General features: G+C 45.3%; 1 protein-coding gene across 1 annotated transcript in view; it reads right to left on the reverse strand.

Moving 5' to 3' along the window:
• Positions 1–5,121, reverse strand: part of NXPH1 (neurexophilin 1) — a 138,494-nt gene extending 133,373 nt beyond the window's left edge. Inside the window, exon 1 of the mRNA XM_066185212.1 lies at positions 4,975–5,121. Coding sequence (XP_066041309.1) covers positions 4,975–5,028 — 54 coding nt within the window. The 5' untranslated portion in view covers positions 5,029–5,121. The remainder of the gene's footprint in view (positions 1–4,974) is intronic.
• Between the last annotated feature and the right edge of the window lie 14,383 nt (positions 5,122–19,504).

A 19,504-nucleotide genomic window follows, 5' to 3' on the forward strand; every position in this document is an offset into this window, starting at 1 on the left:
AGGGAAATATTAAAGAGGTTAAAATGGATACCTCTAGGTACCGTACCGACTTGGAAGATTTGGCTAGTCGAAGAGAGGCAGGGATATTGGATTATATTCAGGTGCCTCTCCAGAAGGGTAAATCTATTCCAGATTGCTTTCCCCAACTATATACTAAATTAAAATAGTGTGTACTAAGCATCAGGAAAAAGACATTTCAGTGCGGGGAAACCCCTTCTTAAACTAGCACAGGTCCCTGGAGGTTAGGAAGTAAGAAAGCCTGGAAAAGAATACACTATGCTCCACTTGGTAAAAAAATCAAGAGCATGGATAAGTTCGCTTTACCTACACGAGATCGGGGTCCCGTTGTTATTCCCGTGTCTTAACTTCCAAAAGGGTACTTTTTTCCCCCTTACACCACCGCTACAGCGTCTCTCAAACTCCTTTAGAAAGAGGCAGAAGGAGCATCTCAAGGCTACGTAAACTCCCCCGCACAAAAAGCCACTACTGTCCCTGCTCGCCAAGCACTCTCTCCCGCCCTCCATGCCTTCGACGTCAATTTGAAAATTGAAAGAAATCCCTGTTTGGGAGGAAAAAAGCAATACCCGAATGCATTCACCACCAAATGCCTCTGAGAAAATACTGTGAGTGGTGATTACGATAGGACAATGCCTCCTCTCTCTTTTGTTTTCAGCCTATAGAGGTGTGGGTTTGTTTGTTGGGTTGGTTTTTTTGTTTGTTTTTTTTTCCCATGACAAAGTAGGACACAATCAGCAACAATCTTTAAAAAGAAAGAAGAAAAAAAAATCAACTTCTCTTCTCCGGCACGTGATATTTTCTCACGTTCACCACAGCTTTCATTAACTGGGGTGAAATGACCGCAAACAGTGCGACACACAGCGAAATTAAATGTACACAAACTCTGGAGCCGCTAACCCCCTGTTTACCCCCTCAGCAAATACTGTACCAAGTGTGCCACCGCTGAGGACAATTTTAAACCTCTATTATTCACAACAATTTTGCAGGAAAGCTCCTCTCGGCTGTCAGAAGGCCTCCAAGCTACAGTGACGGTGTGAAACAGACCTTAAAATCCCAGCCCGGCACAGGGAGAAGGTTAGCAGGCTGTTTTCAGAGCCCCTCTGCCAAAGCCATCGCCCTGTTTAACACCGTGCCCCGTGAGCCCGGTGGTTCCACTCCTCTGGCAAAGCGCGGCGCAGGAAAGCTCCCGCCGTGAAACAGCCTTCACCGCGGGGTGAAAAAACACCCCTCCTTTTGGTCTTGCGCTGCTTAAGTTCTGTACAGAGTTGAAGCACTCTGCTACCCGGCTCCGGTTCGTATCCTAATTAAACCCACCGGTGAATAAACACTTTGCTGGGAGATGACAAGTCGGGTGGGGGATGAAGGGGGGGAGGGATCCTTACCCTAGCAGCATACCACGCAAAATTCCCACTGATTTTAGTTCCGTGGCCGCTACTCCGGTTAAGGAGCACCAAAATAATGAACCGAAGTCTCTTGGAACCGGGATGATCCCAGCAAAGACATGCATGTACCCACTCCCTGCTTGTTGGGTTGCGGGAAGGTCTCCCCGGAGCGAGCTGGGGCAAAGCCTTTGACCGTGACGAGGGTGAAACAAATCCCGCCGTGTGCGAGCCCTTTGCCGCCCGGCGCCCGCAGGGGCTGCGCAGGGCCCAGGTGGCGGCTGGGGCGCGGTGGGACGGGACGGGACAGGGCAAGCGCCCGCCGCCGCCGGGACCTGCCGGCCACAGCCCGCCGGGCCCCGCCGCACGGAGCGGCTCCGCAGCTGCCGGCACGGAAACGATCTGCTTCCTCCTTCGAGGGCCTGCTTGACTTGTCCCTCTAAGAAATAATACTTAAGATCCTTGCCGTCCTTCCTAACAGCCCGCGCGTTCTGTAGTCACTTCTACAGCTTGCTGCTTCCACGCAGGGGAAAAAAAAAAAAAGTAAGGAAGAAATGAAAAGAAACAGTCTGGCCTTTTATTATCCTGTGATGTCGGACTGGAAGTTCACCGGCAACTAGGCAGGAGGTACAACGAGAAGGTTAAAGGAATTAAAAGAAAGGTGTAAAATCCCGGCGTCCTTATAAACAGAACTCAATTCTATGAGTCTGCGATCTCCGGGTGTTGCTTTTTTCTTTACTCTTTACGTGCTTCCTCACTGACGATTTTGAGCTCAGCACAGCACTGTTAGTTAAGGAAACATCATCCATTAGAATCAGACTAAGATGCTTTTGAAAGAACAGCGGTGATGTGGAGTGTCGCGGTAAATAAGACCTAGTGTAGGTGTTTGAACACTTCCTGCAGCTTTCTAAAAGTAGAGAAAGAAAACAACTGCAAGACTTTAAAGGTTAACTCCCAATTCTGCCAAATAAGTACCAAGTTATCCACTTAGGCCAAAGGAAATGCACTACCGCTGCAAATCAAATAGAACATTTTCAATACACTGCACAGCTCGAAACAAGGAGAAAATGTACACCTCGCAATGCACAACTAATGTTCTTTTCAATAAACATAATATGGTGAACCATCTCTATCCCAGCAAAATTCCTACTCATTCAGATCGGCCGTGATCTCTATAAATTTCAGGCAATAAGGCTGATAGCATATGGCTCTAATAAAAAGGGAAGAAAAGCAGAAGCATTGTCTTTTTTTCCTTAAGATTTCATTACAAAGAGGTTTAACCCGGGAAGGGGGGGGGGGGGGGGGGGGCGGTGGAGAGAAGAACATAAAAAAAAAAAAAAAGAGCAGCGGTTTGCTGAGTGAAGTGAAATTACAAGGCAGTGTCTGTAAATGAGTGACTTCAAGGCAGCTCAGCCTTACTACAGCTGTTCACTCTCCATGAATACCTCCTAATTCAGGCGAAGGGAAAACAGGCTATTTTCCCTCTCACCTATATTATTAACCCCTCTCAAAAAGGGTTTTTTTAACAAACTCGATAGGAAGCTGTTTGTGCTGCCATTTCATTTACCCTTCTTAACAGTCTGAGCATTGAAAATTTAATTCCTAATTGAAACTGCTTTTGTCCACGCGGAGAGACATGCACATACGGATAGGCACAACAAAGTGCTGCACCTTGCTGCTTTGTGGCGCCGCATTAAAGCTTTAATCAAAACTTCATGCTTCGGTGCTAATAAACAGCTTGTTATCATGCGACGGCTTAATGCAAACTTTCAGAGTCATTCCTGAAATACAGAGAATGGGGAGAGATTGGCATAAACGTGGAAGTATCAAGTTAGAAAGAAGAATCGTGCTGGGAAATCCTTTGGATCCTCCCCGAGTGTTTTGGCAGAAGACACAGACCAGCTGAAGGGCGCATTCCCTCCCCCTAGCTTGTCTTTTATTCCCGACTTTTTTTTTTTTAATCATATTTTGCATTGTTTCGAGGGAAACTTGAAAATCGTCTCCTTCACTCTGCATTGCCAAGCCCTCGGGAAAAAAAAAAAAAAAAAAAAAAAAAAAAAAAAAAAAAAAAAGTATTCAGGTAATGAAGTCTGTAACTAAACGGTAATTGAATCAGCATAATTTGCACACTGAATGGTTTTCAAATGCTCCCAGTTTACAATTAAAGGAGAATTAATGCGCTTGTTGTTCAGACTGCAGCGCATTAGAATAAATCCAGCACTGTTGTTGTAATGAGTCGAGAGCAGTTTAACTGCCAGCAAACACATTTAAAATTTAACACGACGTATCGATCTCGCTCCAGTTTTTTGATGGATTATTTGCCACGCACTTTTCTCCCCATTTCCCCCCACCCCTCCACCCCCAACCCCGGCTATAAAATTCGCAGGGAGGAGAGACGCCCGTGGCAGACGTGGCACCGCCCGGCAAGGGCAGGACCCCCGATGAGGGAGCCACGTCGGGCGGGCACGGAAAGGGCCGGGAGATGCCGGGACGGGACGGCCGGGACGGGCCCGGCGGGGGCTGCGCGGGCACGAGAGGAGCGCGCGCGGTCCCGCCCCCCCCCCCCCTCCCCCCGCGCCGGCCCGCGCCCCATTGGCTGCCCCGCGCGGGGCCGCGCGCGCTGCACCGCAGCGCCCTCGGGCGGCGCGGCCGCCACAGCGCAGGGAGCGGCGACGCGGGCAGCGCCCGGAGCCCGAGGAGCCCGAGGAGCCCGAGGAGCCCGAGGAGCCCGAGGAGCCAGAGCCGGAGCCCGAGCCGGAGCCCGAGCCGGAGCCCGAGCCGGGCCGTCGCCGTTACCACGCCCAACACGGGCGCTGGCGTGCTTCTCTCGGCAACGCTCCTGGAAACACGTCTTTTCCCTCCCCTGTAGCCACGGGGATGAGCTGCCGCCAAGCGTTTGCCTGCTTAACGTATCACAAGAGAGAGAGGATGCGGACTGCAAAGGGGCAGTCTGCCTGGTTTTTGTTCCTTGCAATCGTAGCGGGAATAAAGTGTGTGTGTGTGTGAAAGGAGATAAGGCCGATGTTTACTCGTGTTCCCGCGGTAATCTTAAAGGAGATTTGCTACGAAAGTCAATGACACTTCTCGCGGAAAATACTAGCTGTTCTCGCAGCCAAGTGCCCGCCCGCCTCTGCCGCACCGCCCGTAGTGGCACACCGAGGGGGTTCCCTTCCGGAGGGGCTCCCACCCTCAGGAGGGAGCAGAGGGCAGGAAGTTGCCTCCATCCCACAGCCTGGCCGGCCCGCCCCCCCTCCCCGCGGCGGTGCTCCGGTGCCCACGCAGACACCCAGGGACCCAGTCCAGGAGGTAGCACCCGGAGATGCGGCCCGGGAGACCCCGACCCTGCTCCGGCCCAGCGGAGCACCCCTTGCCCGCGGAGAAGTTAGAGGTCTGCGCCCCGCCGAGATTTCCCGGCCGGGACCCGCACCTCCCCGGCCCGGCCCCAGGAGGAAAGGGCAGAGCTAGCTGCGGGGTGCAAGTAGTTGCCGTGAGTTTGTTCGTTCTCCGCCAGGCTGGCGCTCTCCTCCCCAACGAGCTTCCCAATGCCCGGCCCGTGAGGGGGGCCGGGGACACTCACCAGGTAGAGAGTGGGTTGCAGCAGAAGGACCGCGTACCAGTACACAGCCTGCATCCTCGCCGCTCAAACTTCCCCCGCGCTGCTTTCGCTGCCTCTTTGTTCCTTCCAGAACATAGATCCACCTGACATCCACTTTACAGAACAAGCAGAGCTCTCACCAGCCTAGGCAAAAACGAAATTATAGATCCCATGACCACAAGACAAGGTTAGGCTTAGCATAAGGGGGGAAGAGAGGTGTGTAGGGAAATCGGAGGGGGGGAGGGGGGGGCGCGGCGGGAGAGAATGAGGAGATGGGGTGTGTGAATGGGGGTGAGGGAAACAAAAAAAAACCCGATTAAAATCTAGTTAATCCAGCGTCAAAGCAAAGTGATCGCACGGTCCGAGGTGGCGGCAGACCGCCTACAGGCAGCGCTCCCCGGCGCTCAGTCCTTTTACTGGGCGGGAGAGCCCTGTGTTGTGAGCTGGGACGGCCCGGGGGTGCCACTGCCAGCCCTGCCTGTCTGTGTGCCCTCGGTGGGGACCGGGCGGCAGCCGCCCGCCAGTTGGCTGCGGAGCCCCGGCAGCGAGCTAGGTAGCGGAGTGGCGCCGGAGCAGGGAGAAGGCGACAGCAGAGGCTGGGATCGTGGCTCCGGATGCTTCTGGGCGCTAAAAGCCGAGGCAGAGAGCTTTGCCTTCGGGACGCCCGAGCGGGCTCTGCTTAGCCCTGCAAGCGCCCACCTCCCTCTGTCGCTCCTAAAGGCGCGCCGTGCCTTGCCCCGGGCCGGGACCGCGCCCCGGGGCGCCCCGACGGGCGAGGACCCCCATCCCCGGCCCCAGCCCTTCTCCGCCCCCGCGGCCCGCGGACAGCCCCGCCGCCGCGGGGGGGCCGCGGTGGGGATACGTACGGCGTGGGGGATCCGACGGCGGACGGGGCTCCGCGGGACGCTCCATGGGCGAGACTAGCAGGGCTGAGTGCCGCGGCGCAGCCCGCCACCCCTGCGCATCTCCTCGCCGCGCTCCGCGCCGAGGTGTCCCGCGGCCGCTGTGCATCCAGCGCAGGCACTGTCAGGGCGGCGGGGCGGCTGGCAGGCTCTCCCCCCCTTGCCTCCCCTTCTCCGCACACGGCCGCGCTCTGGATCCGCCGAGCAGGACACTTACGGGAGGAGGGAGCTGCCCCGGCTGCCCGCTCGCCTTCGGCGGGGGGCGCGGGCAGGAGCGGCGGCACCGGCGCTCCGGGGCGTCCAGAGCGATTTGTCTCTATTAAAAATGACTTATTGGCGAGTGAGCGGCGAGCGCCTGCTATTTAACTTCAGATAAAATCTATCTGCAAAGACCTTGGCCGATCATCTTAAAATAAAGCGCTGGAGCCGAGCACTGTCCGAGGCTCACTGCTTGGGGAAAGAGAAAGAGCAGCGGAGGGGGGGAAGGGGGGGGCTTGCTTGGCGAGGGGGGAAGGGAGGAGGGAGGAAGGGGAGTTTAGCGGCGTCCCATCCTCTCCGCTGAACGGGGTGATGAATTAGAGCCCTCCCCGGGCGGTGCGAGCTGCCTTGCGCTGCCCGCCCTGCCCACCCTGCCTGCGCTGCTGCCTGCCGTGTGTCCTGCCCTGTCCCTGCCGCCTGCCCTGTCCCTGGTGCCTGCCGTGTGTCCTGCCCTGTCCCTGCTGCCTGTCCTATCCGTCCTGCCTGCCCTCTCCGCCCTGCTGCCTGCCGTGTGTCCTGCCCTGTCCCTGCCGCCTGTCCTATCCGCCCTGCTGCCTGCCTCTGCCCGGGAGCGGGCGCTGCCCTCCCTGGCCTCCCTGCTGCCCGCGCTGCTGCCTGGGCACAGCCCTTTCCCTCTCTGCCTCCCCGAGGGAGCCGGTTGTCTGCCTTAAAGGAGCATGGGAGAGCACCTTCTTTCTCTTTCTTCCCTTTCATTTTAGTTTTTCCACCTCTCTCAGCGGTGTCCCGTGCACAGACAGTGCTGCTCCGCCTGGGAAGTCAGCGGGCTCCCGCCAGTCAGGCACGGAGGTGGCAGGATCGCGGAGCTCAGATGGGTGACGGCTGCGGGAGCCAGGCTCCGGGATGGAAGGGTTGCTTCTCCCTTGCTAGCAGGAACCTGTATCTGGACAGACCCTCGGAGTGAAGCTGGAAAGCTCACCCCTGTCGGGTGCTCTGGCTTATCCTCCCCGCTGTCATACAAATGGAAAGGTCTCACCGTGTTTTTCCTTCTACTTTACAAAGAATTCTATGTATGTTTTTCATACACTCTTCTTCCCCTAAACGGTATCATTACTAGTGTGACATGGGGACAGGGTGAGGGGAGGATACCAGCAGCACAGGGCAGCCTTACCAAACTCAATAGCAAACCTCAGATTTATCACTTCCCAAAGCCAAAGCAAGAAGCATGCCAGTAAGCTGTACAGAGAGAGAAATGAGAAAGAAAAGGAAGACTTCAGTTGTCCTGTCAAATCCTTGCTTCTCTCAGAGCACATAGGGTTAACTAATATCTCTGATCTGAGGCTTCCACATCAAGCTGTAAAATACTGTTTTAATTTGGGGGTCTAAGTTTGGAACACTAGAATAAAAGGGGAGCAGGGAAAGAATGGAGGAATGGGGAAGGTAATGAGTACTCTTTGAAAGAGCTGCACCAGAGCCCTCCCCCATAGCCATTTCTGCTCAAACACCTGGAAGATGGACACCTCCATATGCTTCCAGCACCATCACTCTGCTAGACATGCAGAATGCTCATGTCACAGCTTTGAACAGAAGTGTGCAGCCTGCGAGGAATCACTGTCATCCTGCCCCTCCAGACAGCCTCTGCGTTGCAGTGCAGGCTAAAGCTGCCTAGGGACTTCTTGTTTCAAAAGGATAACAAAAAATTGCAGCTGACTTTTCCCTTGCAACTCTTACCTTCCTATCTCTCCCGCTCTCACTTCTCCATAAGTCTGGGGCTAGAACCACACTTAATAAACAATCTAGAGAGACACGGGGGGGGGGGGGGGGGGGGGGGGAGGTAGGGGGAGAGAGAGAGAGAGAGAGAGAGAGAGAGAAGGAGATTGCTAGATAGATATTGCTCTCTTTGCATAGAACAAACTTGCCATAGACTGTGTAGAGCATATTGCTGATCATTGCAATAACTTGCTGTTTAGACTCAGCACGGTTACTCTTATCTTAGACATGAAATTGCCAGGTTAGTATGGAGCAGAAAAAGCAAAATCTGCCAGGTTTCAGTAGGCCATGCTCCTGGAGAGGACGTAGTTTCTTCAGGAAGGAGCAGTTCAACTCTATGTATAACTTGATTCAATTTATCCAAGTTCCGATCACTGCCTTCACACTAGGGTGACTAAGAATTAGTCCTAGGAAAATAACTATTCCTTCAGCTGGTCAAATAGAGGAAGGTACTCCCAGTCTTTCTCATCCAGATCCTTATACCTTGTCTAAGGGAGCATTGTGGAGGAGCTCCTGGCTCCACTGGAATCACAAGCATGGGTCCTCTTTACTTCATCCCATTGAAATGTCTTCCTGTGAATCCAGCAAGGTCTCCTATAAACTGCCTGATCTGTGTGGCATCTATTTGAATTGTTAGGCAGGCTCTCTAGGCAAAGTTCTTAAGGATGGATGATTCTGTTTACTGAAGGTTCAGACTGATCCAAGGTCTCAATGGCTTAACTGAGGGCTTCTTTCTTTGCCCTTCAGCTGACCTCCTCAGCCATAGGCCAGTGGGACAAACTTTCTAACTACAATGGAACTGAGATTTCCTTCTGAAATGCTGTTTGGATTTCTCCTTGTCTCCACTGCCATCCAGAAGAAAGGAGTAAGGAATATATTGGAGTGTGGATTAAGCAATTTTATAATTAAAGGGGGAAAAAAAAAAAAGCAAACTCCAAAGTATTCCACCTGTAAACATATGATACTTTTTCAAAGGGAATAAAATGATAAAATGCATATAAAAACCTGACATTTAAGATTTTTGGATACAGTCATTTGACTTTCATCTGATTCTGTAATATTGGTGCAGCAGCTTAAGTGAAATATTAGATTTTTTACAGTGAACAAGTAGATTTTAATTTCAACATTTGGATGCTGTTTGCAATTTGAACAATAAGGTCCTCATCAAAGCAGTATCAGCTAGTGAGGTTTTAAAGAATCACAAGTCCTGGGCTTAGTAATGGACTTTGAAAAAAGACCAATTAGACTTTAGAATGTAATTGGACTACTTTTAAAGTGTGGAAATGCATTCTAACCTTTAGATATCTTCCCTGTTTCTGCAAAGATAGCGTCCTGGCATGCAGAACTGAAAGGGTCACAAGCAGACAATCCAAAGACAATGGCAAGTGATTAATAACTGCTACAGGTTCCAATGGAAGATGGGCACATGGTTTAATTGCTTGCGGCACTAGAAGAAAATACAATGCTGTAATGATAAATATCAAATGATTGTGCTAAACTTACTGCACAATACAGCTAACCTGTCTAAACATGGACAGTTATTTATGAAATAGTAAACTGAGCTGAATCCCATGGAATCCTATTCATAGAAGCCACATTTCTTATTTTGGAAATAAACTGCTTGGGCGGGGGGGGGGGGGGAAGAAGGCAAAGGTTGGCCAGAGAACAATGAAATCTACTTAAAATGTGAAGAAGTGAAGGAAGAAGAAGAGAAAGTCTGATGAATCAGTGTTTGGCAATACAAAGAATATTTCAGTAAGATTATTTACATGAGTGATTTGAAGTGTCCAGCCTGTAAACTGTATGGCACATATGTAGTGCATGTGCAACTCCGCTATCTTATCTATATGCAAGTTGAAGTACTACTGAATTCAGCTGGAGTTGCATATGCACTACAATGACAGTTTATGGCCTCCACAGCTTTTCTATATTTGTATTTTCTGTCTTTCAGTGTGTGGGCCAGATGCCTCATATCACTCATGTAAACAATCTTATTGAAATGTTCTTCATATTGCCAACCATTAACTCATCAGACCTTCTCTTCTTATCCCTTCCCCTCTTCATCTTTTAAATAGATTTCTTTTGTTTCAAGGAAATCTTCATGTTTGAACAGGGTATTTTTATGGCTGGTATAAATACTACAAACAGAGTCCCTTGTCACATTTTATTTCCATTTCTTCAAGGTCAGAATATGACTATATGTACCATTCCTATTTCTAAATATAAAAATATCTCTGTGAAACTTTTATTTTTATTACACTGATTTCTGCCTACTTACAGTCAAACGCCTATCACAAAATGGTGTTTCTCTGTATCCCATATGGAAAAATACAGGAATACTCCAACCACTTCAAGAGAAGTGCCTTGTATTCATGATGCTTTTAACTATTTCTTCTGACACTATATCATGAGCATTCACACCACGCTAGAGCAAGATGTGACGTTCAGAACCAAAGAAGACTAAAAGGTAATGTATAAACAGCTGTGTCTGGACCACTCAGTGCTTCTGTGATATAAACATGAGCAAGCCTACAGGCTTCATGAGACTTATTGCAGGTGACATTTAGTGTGCACATATATACTCAAGATTTTACCAAAAAATACTTGAGATTAGGTAAAACATAAATTATAATCTATATGAACAAAACTTACAGCCAAGTTTATCCACAGGATTTCCTCATTAACAATGCCTTTAAATTCAAGGAGGGGGGGAAATCATCAATATAATCAGCAAGAAATCTTTCTAACTTCCATTGCATAGGAATCTTCTTTTCTAACATAATATTTATCATTTTTATTTGATTTTTATTTGCATTCCACTTTTATTTCATCCATTACATCTAGTAAAGTTTCTACAGTGGCAACACAGGAAATAGAAGAGTTTTAATAATAGCCATAAGAAGTAGGGAAAAAGAATTTAAAGCAAGAAAGGGATCTATACTTTGTCTGTATATTGTCCAGAAAATACCACAATTTGGGTGAGTTTCCTGAAGACATAATTAGATTTCAAAAATAGTGTAGGACTAAGTGAATTGCTTAATTAAAATCTAATTATTAGAATATTTCATGATGACCGCTCTAGGGATTATTAACTGACAGCAACACTTGTTGGAATAATAGAACTTGATAACAAAACTTTTATTAAAATTTCTATGTCTCTGAGTATGGGTTTTAATTGCAAAATAACACAATGTATATCATGTCAGCTGGGAAAGCTTTATACAAGAGAGCTAAAATAGGAGAGTTAAATTGTCTTGAAGAAGAAACTGATATAAGGGAGAGTCTGCAAAGCCAGTTTTCTTTCTTTCAGTGTGATGGCAAGCAAGAGAGCAGGGATGTCCCTGAAGGCTTCTTGGGCTGCCTGCTGAGCTGAAGGAAGGAGGGATGCTTGCAGCCCAGGGCACGGTCAAAGCAGCTGCCCTTGGCTCCTGGGAGCAGTTTGCTTTTCAAGGCTTGAGTCAGAAAGCTGCATAAACCTTGAGCATTCAGGGCAGAAGGACACTCCACAGAGAATGAGGAAGAATGGCAAAACTTCACCCTCAAAGCCTGCCAGGATAGAACATCCTGGCTCTACACCATATGTGCCAAAACAACACTGAAGCCACACCTTGAGAAGTAGCAATCTACTATTTTCCACACTGTATTATAAAGAGGAATAAACTCTCTGATGCAGTGTTAAGGTCACTGAAGGTAGATCTCCTTAGCATCTTTCCCTCTGCCTTTTTTTTTTTTTTCCCCTTCATCCTGTATTGAGTGGATACACCCAACAGCAGTGCTGTTCTGAAGCCAGAATTTACTTGTCACTCTTATGGAGCGGCTGCAGCAGCAGCCAGGCAGGGCATGATATCAGGCCTCGTGCCCAGTCAGGCTCTTCTTAATGCTGGAGCCATCACACTGAAGGCTCTGGGGGCAGCTCCTTCCATCCACTCTTCCACTCCTTGGGGTCTGTGGCAAGCACATTGGTGCCAGGCTGACAGGCAGTGAGTGCTGCTCTACACTCGTCTGCTCACAGGGAGCCAGGCTGGGGCTACAGCTTTTACAGGCTGTAGTAAAAAGCTCTGTTGACCTCAGGAAGGGAAGTACAGGTGGTAAATGACTGGAATGTCTGTGTGCAAAAGGAACCTCATTCTCTTTTAAGAATGCATCTGATAAAAGGATAAATTATCTCAGATAGATGAGCCTGAGCTCAGACACTGGACCCTGCATGTAAAATTCAGCTGCCACTGGCTGTAGCTAGAAAGAAGACAGTTTCTGAGTGAGTGTTCAGTGTGTTTTGTGGAGCTCTGCACCCTTTCACATTGCTTTTGCTTCATGGTGGGTTTGTAAATTACCGATGACATTGTTTTTCCTCGAACTCAGTGAGTAGCAGAACCTGAGGGGGATATTTTACTTTTCATAATGAATAACTTAATATTGTTTTATCTACAAGGCAAAATGAGCTATCAGGAAACTATTCACAAAAACTTTGTCTTTCATGTTTTAGACCTGCAAATTTGAGTGACCATTCTGTTCACCATCAGATAGATCAAATCATTCCTTTGAACAAGGTAGAGTTGAGCTTTCGTGAGAAATCTCCCTTGGATATGTCTTGCAGCAACAAGAACTTTTAAAGACATTTTTTTCCAAGTCTCTGATCAAGTAAATTATTTCATGTGGTCAGGTTTTAAGACCAGCAAGGAATATTTTTTGAACTATTCAAGGCTGTTTACACTTCATGATCAAGATTTTACATGTCAGCTATAGTGCTTAGCACTAAAAAGACACTAACGTGTTTTATTTTCTTTGTTAGCTAGAGGGCATTCTCTTAGTCATAGGTGTAAAAGACAGTCTTTAGTTAGACAATAGTCCACCCAAGTGAACAGCATCTTGTTACTTTACTAAACTAATAACCAGCTGAACTAACTTCGATAATTTCAGTATTTAGAGGATCAGAAAGAAATGTGGCAATACGGGAAGGAGCTATATACTTTGAAAAGCCATGCAAAAATGTGTCACATTTCACCTGTAATAGCAACACAGTTAATTAACTGCTTTTGTTTGCCCAAGCCTACGTCCGGTATTAAAATCAAGTGAGATATGCTGGACTAGAATATTGTGAAGTCCATTCGAAGTAGACAAACCTTGGGAGAACTTTCACCTTTGAGGAAAACCTAAAATAGATTTTCAACTTTATAAGGGAAGAGAAAGCTTCAGACAACTTACTAAAGAAATTAGAGAGGATATGAAATTCCCACTTTTGCATTGCAGTTGCTGCTGAGGTATGAACATTTCACTACAAAAACAGAGACAGCTGTTAGGAATGCCAATATTAACTAATACATGTTGGGGAAAACAAAGGGATGTCGATTTGTCTAGTTAGTCATGCTTTTGCAATAGCTACACTGCACACAGAGCATTTTCCTTTCACTCTTGAGAAAACTTCACTAAAATTTTTTAGTGGATCCAAAAACCAGAAGAAAAACAACCACTTCCCATGGTTTACATCATTTAATACAAAAATTCGTGCTTTCTCAGAGACTGAAGGGTAATGGTGTTAATTACGCTGGATTAGCGCAATCTTCCAGTGCCACCTTGTGGTGCAGTATAATACTGCAAAAGGCGTCTAACGCTACTCCCGCCAAGCAAAAGCAGCCAGTTATCCATGCAGCAGTCCATAAACATAACAAACTGAGAGGTGGAAGAGAGTTTTCATCTTAGATAATAAACTAAATTCTTCCCCCGCCACAAGAAAATGTCAGCTTTTTCTGGTAGTGTAGCACCCATCACACCTAATGCTGATATTTGGGGGTTACTCAAAGGATATTCCCCAAAGCAGTGTGCAGAAAGATCCCCAGGGAGGTTTTGCAATAGGCCATGTTGTAGTACATAAGCATTGCTCTATGTTACACCATGTAATTTAACACCAAGGAATTTTGTTGTTGTTTAAACCACCATTCTTATTTTACATTGTAATGGAATGCACCAACATGGGCAAGTATGTGGACATCTATTCCAGTCTTGACTACTCTCCCTGTGGAGATTGTTCTCTAAGCAAGCCCACCAGGATTTGTTTTGCTGCAGCCTGAGGCTGTGTTATCACACCACACTCACAGCATTAGAGTCACAGGTCCTGAGCAGAGCCCTTCCATGTTGCTACAAGAACTCCTTGCGCACACACAGAGTTCACAGAGCGCTTTCCACCAACAGATAAGTGGACTTCTTAAATCTGGAATTTAAGAGATATAAATCACCTGAAATAAAACTGGTTGATTTCATCGACATATATCCCAGAGGATATAACAATTTTAAACAGGGAAGGAATATTTTTGAAAAGGAAAATTGTACAAGGCACAAGGATGTCAGCAGCAGTGGCGGTACACTGGCAAGAGCTGCAGATCAGCTCATACTCAGACTGGCCCTGTGAGCTGTGATTTGGGGGTGGGCAGTCCAGTTCCTCAGGCTGGTTAATCTCACATCCTACTGTGAAACTGCCCTTCTGAGCTATACAAGATTTGCAGACACCAAGGATATTTAGAGGATATTAAAAAAAAAAAAAAAAAAAAAAAAAAAAAAAAAAAAAAAAAAAAAAAAACAAAAAAACAAACACTATGGGGAACCAAGTGGCTCCATTTCCATGAGTGTGAAATTCCATGAAACCCACAAATGACACAAGAATTAAAATAATCTGCAGGATGCTAAGGCAGAATTTACTAATAAGATCAAAATCAGTCCTGGATAATTATGTCTCAGATGATCATGCAGTGCCAGGCAAACATCATACAGGAAGCAGGCTTTAAAATGGGATTCCTGTTTTGGAGAGTCAACCAATTACCCTACTGATAGATCCCTCTTTTACTTTTCATCCTATACTTCTTACAGATCTGTTCTGACAAATCTTTTGTTTCTTGTCATCTGTCGACAGTATATATTATGTTATTTTCAAAGATGCTGAGCTTATGTAGTGTACCACTCATAAGGTAATAGGATCATAAAATATAATTGTAAGAAGCACATTTTCAGAAGATTCATCTTCCTCTTCAGGACATAAGATGTGTCCATGGTTTTATTTCTACACATATATTTAAGGAGACTATCAGATGCTGACAGAAGCCTGATTTAAACAGCAATGGTGTTTAAATCTAGCAAGGTGGCCATGATCACCCCAGGTCCCCAGGTAGATTGAAGCTTGCAGATCTCATTTTTTGTCTTTACAGAGGAGGACAGTTTTAAGATGAAGGACAGCACTCTTCTAAGCCAAGCACATACTAACTACATAGTAATCTATGTACAAATCAGAACATGGATGTACTCTTTTCTTTCAAATTGAAGATTTAGATATATAGTCTAAAATATATATTCAGCAATAAGAACAGATTGTTTAGGATAAAATCTGATTTTCTGGCCTGACAAGCTTCAAACACTGCAGTAAAATAAATGCAGTTAATTTGGATTCTACAGATCAGCTAGTCTTAAGGGGGAATTACATTTAAATTTGAGACAGGTTGGGAATTGTGTAACTCAATTAGATTTTAAGTTCAGCTAATTTAAAACTTTGCCAGCATGGTACAGTGTACTTAGACAAAATAGACATACAGTTTTAGAATTTGTCCAATTTCAGCACCACTGATTAAAATTTAGCAAATCCTTGAGCATGGTAGTTCAAATTCCTAGTTTGAATTAAATCCACAGCTTTAACAATATTAACTGGATTCAGTATAAAACTGTTCTGAAAGAGTGATAAATAGGTTGCTGTTTGGTTTCCATTTGAGTGCTGGGCACCAGAACAGTAGATTAATTACCCTTAATTAACTATCTCCTTTGTAGGAGCTTGGAGCAAACTATCTAATGAGACCAGAAGGAGAGCGGAAGCTACTTGATTCACTTAATGCCCAGGTATCATCTGTACAATTATCTGCCTTCTGAGCAGATGGGGTGTGCTCGCAGCAACCGAGCTCCTGGCCCTGGCAAACGTGACAAATGGAAAGAACTTGGGGAGGCAGAAGAGCACCACCAACACACGTGGAGACAGCACAATCCCAGCTGGGGGCTACACCACCTGTGCTAATAAACCTACATCAGGGCACCACTCATGTGAAAAGGAGCAAATTTCTCCAGTACATGGGTTCTCTTAACCTAGGATGTCCACATATTCTTTTTCACCAAGGCTATCACTCAGTGGACAAGGAATTTAGCTTTCACTGCAAAAAACATACACTACAGAAAGATTCAATTGTCAAGTACAAAGATAATCCAGTTTCCAAAGCCATGGAAACTTGGCCAGTGTTTTGTAAGCCACATGTAATAGCATTGGACATCTGAAGGCTTCTAGAAAGTTTCTTTTACAACATCAAAGAGGATGTGTTAGTTCTGAACCATGATATTATCAATATCAAAGAGAGAAAACATAGTCTTTTTGGCTAGGAAGTGTACTCTGAAAATGCCACAGAGACAGAGAAAATACACATTTGAAAAGCAAGGTTAAGAAAGCAGTAAAGGCAGAAAGGCTAATTTTGGAACACTTTGGAATAGCTGAAATCTATGTAAGAAGGAAGAAAGGAAAAAGCAAACTAGAATCAATGCACTGATTAACGGAAGCAGAAGTTTTAAAATTTTTTTAAAAAATAAACAAAAGTGAAGGAAAGCCAATACCTATAAAGAAGGTACATACTCTTTCCAACTCTGTAGTGTTATACCTCTCTCTCTTTCTATCCAAACAAATGGCATACCTCTTCACCAAGTCCACAGCACTGTCAAGGCTCCAGAGCTTATCCCTGTGCGTGGTATCTGACTTCCACACTGTTTGAAGGGAGGATGTCTCCCCTCTGTCCCTCAGAGGTCTCACAAATTCTCATTAAGAAAGGACTATATGCATGACAGCCCCTGGAAACAGAGCTGCCTGACCTCCATGATGATAATCCAAGGTGATTCAAACACCCAGACCACGTGTAATTTCCCAGTCCTTTTACAGGCAGTAGATACCCCTGTTCATTACATGAGACCCAGCTCCAGAACTGACAGCTGAGAACAGTGTCTGGTTTCCTGAGAAAGTATCCTGAGATGGGTTGGACACTGGAGAATTCAAAGCTCTGGGACACTCTTGACAAACACAGCCTGAAAGCACCGTGATCTTGAGGACTAACAGAGAGAGTCTGTTCTTTGTTCACAGCAGTAGCTGGGGAAGTGAAAAACAAGGATTCTTTCTTAGCAAAGAGCCACAAGGAGTAAGTGTTTGGCATTAGATAACAACTTCCTTCTTTTGGACTAAATATCCCAGGGAAAGACTTCTGCTTCTGAATCTTCATTTACTTCAGACATTCCCTCCTTCTGCTGCACGATACTGGTGGATAAATCAAGCGGGACCCTTTCATCACATTGGCAGGATGGAATCATGTAATCTGTGACAAAGTAGACCAGTGAGATCAGTGAGCTATTAACAATCTGAAGAAACCATCCTAGAGGTTCAAGAGTCCCAGGAACTGCTGTTGTGCAGAAGGGTGTCAGAAATACCTGCTGTGTCCCCTTCTCAGGGCTGAGAACTGGAGCCATTGCATGACATAACAGCTTGGAGAGTCTTCCACCAGAGAAAGCTATTATTGACTCAGGTCCAAGCAGTGGCCTACTCCAAACTGGCTGCAAAGGAGATGTAATATAACCTTCTATTACAGGTACAGTGACTATGCTGATAGGAGCAAAAGAGTTGAAAGAGTTAAGGTGAAAAGTGTTTGACTTAAAAAAAGAGAACTCCCTAAAAAAGAGAAAGCTAGGAAAGAGGCAAAAGGGCAAGAAATTTTTGCATGGTATGGAAATTGTTTTAAGATGTCCTGTTAGAGGTTGGTTCTAAGTAAACCAGTAAGTACTATCACAAAACTTTAAAAGGCACAAAATCACACATCAGTTAGAGTTAACAACAGGGTGAAGAAAGATTTCAAAAGTAAAAAAAAAAAAAAAAAAAAAAAAATTTCATCCAAGTGAGGAAAAGGGATCATAAAAACTAGAAAGTTTACAGAAAATTTACAAGGAAGTCCAAAATATTTTTAGGAGCAATCTGCTGAAGGCATAAAAATGTTTCATTAAAAAAAAAACCTTCCTTTTAAACATATCAGAAGTAGGAAAGCTGCCAGCTAGTTAGTCAGGCAGATATATGATGAAGATGTAAAAGGAATGCTTGTGGAAGATAAGGTTGAAAATGTTTAATGAATTTTTCCACTACTGTTCATGGTGGATGATCTGAGGGAGGCTCAGGCAGCAGAGCACTTTATATGGGATAAGAATATGATGATCTGTCTCAAACTGAAATGCTAGGAGAAAATAGTACAGAAAAAGATGACAAAATAAGTTGTAACAAATCAGGTCCCAGAGCTGATTTGTTAGGACACCTAAAGGAATTCATGTGTGAAATTGCTGAAGAGGCAACTCCATTTCATATCTTAAAACACACCCCAGTAGTGGTAGCAGAAATATTAATGTTTGGTACTAATATTTTAAATATTTGTTGACATGGACCTAGTAAATCTGTTTTCCATCTTGGATAAATTTATAGAAACTACATTAAAGAACAGAATATATACACTCAGAAATAAACATGATAGGTTGGAGAAGGGTCAGTATGACTTTCATGGTGAAAAGTCATGCTTCATAAATCTACTACATTTCTTCGAAATGTCAATTAATATGTAAACAAGGATACAGCAGTGCAATAGCAGTATCAGAATTTCGTAAAATGTTTGGTTAAATTTTCTCCATATGGGCTTTGGAGACACTCTGCTCCCCTGGAGGAAGGTGGAGGTCTTGTTACAAATTCAAAATTTTCATGACAAAGAGATTGAGCCAGGGGGCTCATAAGGATCCATGTAGGCATTTTTGGTGTTCAATAGATTTTCAAATGGTCTAGAAGGAACATTATACTGATGTGCCAAGATCGGCACATCATGATGATACAAAATTATTCAGGACTGGAAAAATTTAAGATGGCAGTGAAAAGTTGCAAAGAGACCTCATTTACTAGTAGCTGTCATGTAGAGTGGCAACAAAATGCAAAATGAAATCCAATGTCAATAAATTAAAAGGTAGACCCTTTAAACATGCGCTCTAAATAATTTATTTCCGCTCCTGAGGGAGATGTGTGGGAAGTTCAGCTTAACGGTCTGTGGGACTCTTGAAGAAAAATAGATCTTAAGTTTTTAATTCAACAAAAGAAAAAAAAAACCCAAAGAAATCAGAAAACAGGAGTACAAGAAGTACATAGCTCACAAATGGTTACTACATCCCCATCATTGCACAGGTCTACCCCTCTATCAGCAAATGGCTTTACCAGAAGTAGAAAAGCTGCAGAGAAAGATAAGATCAATCCTGTGTTACAGCTTCCACATAAGGAAAGCCTCTATAGACCACTTTTCTGCTAGTAAAACCAATGGCAAAAGAATAAAATTATATGAAGAAGGAAAAAAATCCCCTTCAAATGCATCAACTTCTTTGTTCTTATATTCCAAAAAACACTGATGTCTGAGAGTCACTGTTAAAAAGTCTGATGCTACTTTTTCCTTTCTCTGCTGCAATTTTTGTTAAGCTGCATTTGAGTGACTAGGGCAAGAGAGATGCCAATTTTTGTAAAAGGAAATAGAAGTGCTGTTATTCAACTCTGCTAT

The sequence above is a fragment of the Chamaea fasciata genome, unplaced genomic scaffold (genome assembly GCF_029207755.1).
Source record: "Chamaea fasciata isolate MVZ Bird 193981 ecotype frontalis unplaced genomic scaffold, bChaFas1.0.hap1 SCAF_1, whole genome shotgun sequence".
Classification (NCBI taxonomy): domain Eukaryota; kingdom Metazoa; phylum Chordata; class Aves; order Passeriformes; family Sylviidae; genus Chamaea; species Chamaea fasciata.